We start from the raw sequence: 6,000 nt of genomic DNA on the forward strand, positions 1-6,000 counted from the left end.
GTGGAAATGCTTTTAGTGTAAAATATTTAATTGTACTTTGAAATACATAATGAAAATTTTGAAGTGTTGATAATAATTCTCTAAATTTAAATATACCTATTAATTATTTACAAGTGATTCGTGAGGAAGAAAATAATAATTAAAACATGGCGATTGAAACGTTTCTAACGTTTGTCAAGTAAAAGTCCTACCCTCAGTCTCTCACCGTCACTGACTCGCTCGCCGAACTCACCACCGCCATGTTTCTCAACTCCTCCTCCTCCTCTTCCTAATGCTCTCTCGTATCGCCAAAACCTTATTTCCTAAACTACCCGTTCACTCTACACCCCGGCTTGCCCGACCCATGAGCTCCCAGCCGACTCAGCGCGCCTTCCAGCTCCGTGTCAACCCGCTCACCGGAAACTCCGAGTGGATCGTCATTGAGGAAGACGAACCAGAGGAACAAACTTTCAACAATCCCCAAAATGCCCTTCTCGCCACAACGTCGTATCTGGACATGCTCAACGACTCCACTCGAAACAGAGCATTCCGTGCAGCCATTGACAAGACCATCACCGCTCCCTGCCATGTTCTCGATATCGGGTTAACCTCATAATTACCAATTAAATTTGATTTAATCAATGAAGTTTACATTTTGATTGATTTAATTAATCAAATTTTGAATTTTGTGCATTTTGATTGATTTGGTTGTTCAAATTTTGAATTTTTGCGAAGTGCTGGAACTGGGTTGCTGTCGATGATGGCAGCGCGGGCAATGGGCCCAACGACATGTCGTATGGTTACTGCCTGCGAGTCTTACCTTCCAATGGTGAAGCTAATGAGGAAAGTGGTGCGTTTAAACGACATGGAAAACCAAATAAAGGTCATCAACAAACGCTCCGATGAGCTCGAAGTCGGAGTTGACGTCGCTTCTCGTGCTGACGTACTGGTAAGTTTGCAAAAGGAACAAAACTTTGTGATTGTGCGAAAAATGGTGTGGTTTGATTTCCAGAACAGAGTGTATGCACCATTGTGACTTTTTAATGGGTAGGTTAGTGAGATTCTGGATTCTGAGTTGTTGGGAGAAGGGCTCATTCCAAGTTTACAGCATGCTCATGACATGTTATTGGTGGAGAATCCCAAAACTGTGCCGTATAAGGCGACCACCTACGGCCAGGTATGTGAAGATACAAAGATTTTACAATGGGATGGGATACCATATGTTTCTTATGTACCAAATGTTTTGAATAACCCATTTTTGGAAACCTCCCTCAGCTTGTTGAGAGTACATTTTTATGGAAGCTTCATGATTTACATGGCAATGAGGCGAAAGCATCTGATGGGATTCGTCTAGTTCCAACTGGGTTGGGTGATATTCTAGGTGTTAAGCCGCAACAGTATGCCTTTCACTGCAATGCGATAGAGAATGAAGTGAAACTGGTAATGACATTGTATTACTCTTGGACAGACTTATAGGGAAAACACTTATGGTTTAATTCCTGCTAAATTTTGGATTCATCCAGCTGTCCGAACCCTTCAAAATTTTCGAATTTGATTTTTGGAAACGGCCCGACAGTTGTGGGGAGACTGAGCTATTTGTGAAGGCAACTAAAGATGGTCGAGTTCATGCTGTAATTTCATGGTAATTGGACTGAGTAGTTTGTTAATGCATTTTTGTTCCTCTTGAAGAGGCGGTCATGAAAATTTTGGTATCTGTTTGCGTGCGTTATTTCAGGTGGATACTTCAGCTTGATCGTGAAGGGACAATCTTTTATTCCACTGCCCCTAGGTGGATAAGTTTGCCAGCCAACATAAGTAAGTTATAGATAATTCCTTTGTAAGCAAGAACCAATACCATATTAGTGCCTTTAGTGTTCTTTAAAGTAAGTTATGCAGTATTTTGGTATGTTCACCCTACAAGTCTTATCATATGTTATGATAGCATAGTATGATTGTTTTGCCGTTCTCAGTGATGAATTATCCACCAACCCACATTAGGTCATATAGGACAAACTTACTCTTCTATTCAGAATTTGACTGCAAATGAAATGATAGCTATTTGTTTTCTTTCATAGTCATGCGATAAAGAAAGTGGTTTTGTTTTTTTGCCAGGTCATGGGGATTGGTGTGACCATTGGAAACAGTGTGTTTGGTTTGTTCCTGGTGAAGGTATGTCCATAACTAAGGATGAAGAGGTTTGTTTACATGCTGCTCATACAGAAACTAGCATCTCTTATAATCTCAAGAACCAATCTCCAAGAAATGAGACTCTACAGTATGGCCTCAAGAATGGGGAATTCAAACTCACACTACCCCCAGAAAGAATTGCAATTTACGGAGACAGTGAATGGAGGCATTCCATGTTTAGTGCCATAACTAAACCTGTAAGATTTAAACACTATCTCTTTATATCTCTCTGTCTGTCTGCCACCATGTACCTCCGACCCCAGAAGAAAGAAGATAAGTAATAATAATAATAAATAGGAAAAACCTTTCACATTCTTGACATGGATGGTATTCTTCACAGTTACAGGGAAGAGTTGATCCGTTATGCATTGTTGCAGATGACAGCATCTTCTTAACACTCCTCGTTGCACATATTTCTAAAACATCACATGTGATGTCTTTCTTTCCGGGGTTGCAAGGCAAGGGTATTGGATATTTGCAAGCTGTTGCTAGTTCAAATGGTTTTTCAATGGATCGTGTAGAATTTATTAATAAGAGGAAAACAAAGTTGACCATGCATGACACACACCAGAAAAAGGTACTTTCTTCCCAGTGAGTTTGTATACTAGTATGACAGGGTACAGTGATGATATGTGGATCGAATGAAAAACAAAAAATAATAATAATTCTTTTTCATCCTCATCCTTCTAGGGGTACTATGACATTTGTTTTTTTTCTTTTCTGTTGACAATTTAGAAACTGAATTGGCTGTTTGGGGCTTTTGTCCTATTTGTAGGTTGATCTATTGATTGGAGAACCTTTCTACTATGGAACGGATGGCATGCTTCCATGGCAAAACCTACGGTTTTGGTATACTATTATTTTCTGTTCCTGCAGTAATTCAAATTATGTGCTTTATGAGATTTTTATGCTTTTTACGGAAATACTATATGTAGACTCAAGTAGGAGTTGGTTTTAGACTCTTCTGTCTATGAATATGATAGCAATAACCATGTATATGCATACATACTATATTCATTAGATAATTGTCTACAGAACCATTGTCTTTTTTATCATTGGTTATTTTCGGTGGCCATGGTTATGCTACATTGATTGATTTTAGATATATAAAAGTTGGTAAACCAATATATATAATTCTTGTTATGATTGGCTTTGAAGGAATGAACGGACAATGCTTGACTCTGTCCTATCTGAAGATGCATTGGTACTGCCATGTAAAGCGATATTAAAGGCTTGTGCCTTGTCTATCCCTGTAAGTTTTATTCTTACCCACCCGCTCACCCCTTTCCCAATTGAAAAGGCCTATATCTTATTTGTTTTGACCATGTATGTGGCTGTTCACTATGATTATAAGTTATGGTATGCCACCTTTTGGACAGGATCTTTGGAATAGTCGTCGCTGCTTAAGTAAGATTGAAGGTTTTGACCATTCAGTTGTAAATTCCACCTTAGGAGCATGTGGTGAATTACCTGCAGGGCAAGAGTCTCCTTGTCTGCCTTGTTTCATCTGGCAGTGTGGAAATGTTAGGGTAATCAATCAGAATAGTATATTTTCTGTGGAGGAGTTTTATTTTGTGAAAGTAAGATTTAAGTTCCTTTTTTGACTAGTGTTTTTTTGACTTATGTTGTGGTAACTGTTAAAAAATATTTCAGAAGCTCAGTGAAGAATTTACGCTCATGGAGTTTGATTGTTCAAAACCTATAACGCCATCTTATGGAGAAACCCAGGTACCATAATAGAAATCTTATCTGTGGTCATCCATGTTGAAATTTTGTTACAGTTGGTTTATTGCAAAGTACAGTAGTGGTGGTATATTTCTTAATTAGATAAATGAACATATGCTCTCCGTTTATCACAAACCATGTTGACATTAGCGGCCTCACTAACGTTGATTCTAGGACCTTGGTAGATCAAGAAACAATAGGCTTGCACTATACTTTGTTAATGTGTTCTTTACGTCGCATCTAATGGGTAAAGATTTTTATAGAAACTATAATGTAAACTACGATTTCCCCCTAAGTTTTGGTAACAAAAACTGCAGTACCATCCTCCCTCCTTTCCTGTGAAGTGACGTTCAGATTTTGAATGAATAAATGCAATATTACATGACTGTATTTTTATTATCCATCACTATAATAATCACTTCATGTAACGAAAAATTGGGTCAGAGAATTAATACATATAAGGCACGCTATGGTCTTGCTTAATTGGTGGTTGGAATGCATTCTTGCCAGGTTGAATTTACGGAGCCTGGGATATGCCATGGATTTGCACTCTGGATTGATTGGGTGATGGATTCGGAGAACTCCCTTGTGTTCTCTACAGGGCCAGGTATGGTTGGGTTCCTTGTTGAAGCGGTTCAATGGGAAATTTGCTACTTATAATTGCTTTCTTGCGCATTGTTGAACGACCTTCGCTTATTTGTGACTTCAGCCTTTGTTACTGTTTGCTCATACGTTGTGTTAAATGTGGATTCAGAAAAGAGATATTGGAAGCAAGGAGTAAAGCTTCTGGCCAAGCCTGTAGCAGTTAGAAATAATGAATCGAGTATGGGAGAAAGTCGGTCTGCAATAATTCAAGCGTCGTTTGATCCATCAAACGGTGACCTCAACATCAGACATGATTTCTTATAGGCGGTCATGTGGTACCTCCCTCAACATCATTTGAACCATCAACGGGATAACTGTTCTCTCTGTCTCAGTCTCTCGTACCGTGTTCTCATGTGCTATCAATGTTGCCAACGTGTTTAGGATTTTGTTAGAGTTCATGCTCTATGACTGAGGGTGAATCCTAGTTTTTGTAAGGGTTTGCATCCTAGTTCAGTGGTACATTTTTATTTTTTATTTCTTTTTATAATTTCGCTGGCTGTTACTAAGATCGACGAAATTTCGCTGCATCCCCTTTCCCTTCCCCACTTTCACCTTATATACTTACCTTCTTAGTTTTGGCTCTTGGTTCTCCTTTGCTTTGTTTTAATACAATTGCTCAAAACAAAAAAATAAAAATAAAAATAAATTGAAGGGTGTTTTCTAAATATAAAATCAGAAGATCCTAAATCTGATTAGTATAGCAGAGGTTTCTTAACAAAAAGGGAAATATGAGGGAATAGAACACTGAAGTTTGAAGATCCTTATAAATATAGTGTAAAATCATGTACAAGTGTTTTACCCACTTAGATTTAATTTTCACCACTGTTAGGTCTTCTATCTTCAATTTTAACCAGTCATTTTTGTATCACTCAATGCTACGTACGTACTAAGGCTGGGCATTCTATAAAAAAAACCAATTGAACTGCTCGAACTGCACCAACGGTTTGGTTTGGGTTTTTTATTTTATTTTTATTGTTTTGTTTTGTTTTTTTTCTTCTTCTAATTTTGGGTGATTAAACTGAACTGCACCAATCATAATCGGTTTGGCAATTGGTTTCCAAAATTCTTAGGGTGCGGTCAACCGAACCGACCTGCATATATTTAATTTTATAATTTTAAATCATAACTAATATGTGTAGTAATATAAATGGTTAGTTATTTATGAGTTACCGTGTTTCCACCACATGAAACAAAACTTGATTAGTTTAAGAGTCCCTTTGGAGAATAACAGGGGCATCATTTGGGGAACGCAACAGCTGTTGCTTTGGTGCTCTCCTTGGGCTGCTTCATTTGTACTTTCTTTTGAGCAATCACTCATATTGGTGTTAGGTTTGGTAGCTTTTGGAAGAGAAATTTATTATGTATTTTTGTCTTCACACAAACTGAGAACCAATCCAAACCAACCCACCACATTTAGTTAATTGACTTGATCGGTTTTAGAGATCCAGCTTGGTTGGTTTCGGT

General features: G+C 38.0%; 1 protein-coding gene across 2 annotated transcripts; it reads left to right on the forward strand.

Moving 5' to 3' along the window:
- Nucleotides 1-101: 101 nt before the first annotated feature.
- On the forward strand, nucleotides 102-5,108 carry PRMT7 (protein arginine methyltransferase 7). 2 transcript variants are annotated; one of them, XM_068462401.2, is made up of 14 exons: nucleotides 102-582; nucleotides 715-928; nucleotides 1,031-1,156; nucleotides 1,255-1,419; nucleotides 1,503-1,621; nucleotides 1,715-1,794; nucleotides 2,092-2,363; nucleotides 2,507-2,743; nucleotides 2,942-3,015; nucleotides 3,325-3,418; nucleotides 3,546-3,695; nucleotides 3,820-3,894; nucleotides 4,402-4,498; nucleotides 4,646-5,108. In XM_068462401.2, the coding sequence occupies exons 1-14, from the start codon at nucleotides 272-274 to the stop codon at nucleotides 4,798-4,800; spliced, it is 2,169 nt and encodes a 722-aa protein (XP_068318502.2). In that variant the 5' UTR covers nucleotides 102-271; the 3' UTR covers nucleotides 4,801-5,108. The 2 variants fall into 2 exon arrangements, with proteins under 2 accessions (XP_068318502.2, XP_088548530.1); XM_088692404.1 differs by having other exon boundaries at nucleotides 210-582; nucleotides 1,036-1,156.
- The last annotated feature ends 892 nt before the right edge of the window (nucleotides 5,109-6,000 follow it).

The sequence above is a fragment of the Pyrus communis genome, chromosome 4 (genome assembly GCF_041283825.1).
Source record: "Pyrus communis isolate YQ-2024b chromosome 4, ASM4128382v1, whole genome shotgun sequence".
In the NCBI taxonomy this organism is placed as follows: Eukaryota; Viridiplantae; Streptophyta; class Magnoliopsida; order Rosales; family Rosaceae; genus Pyrus; species Pyrus communis.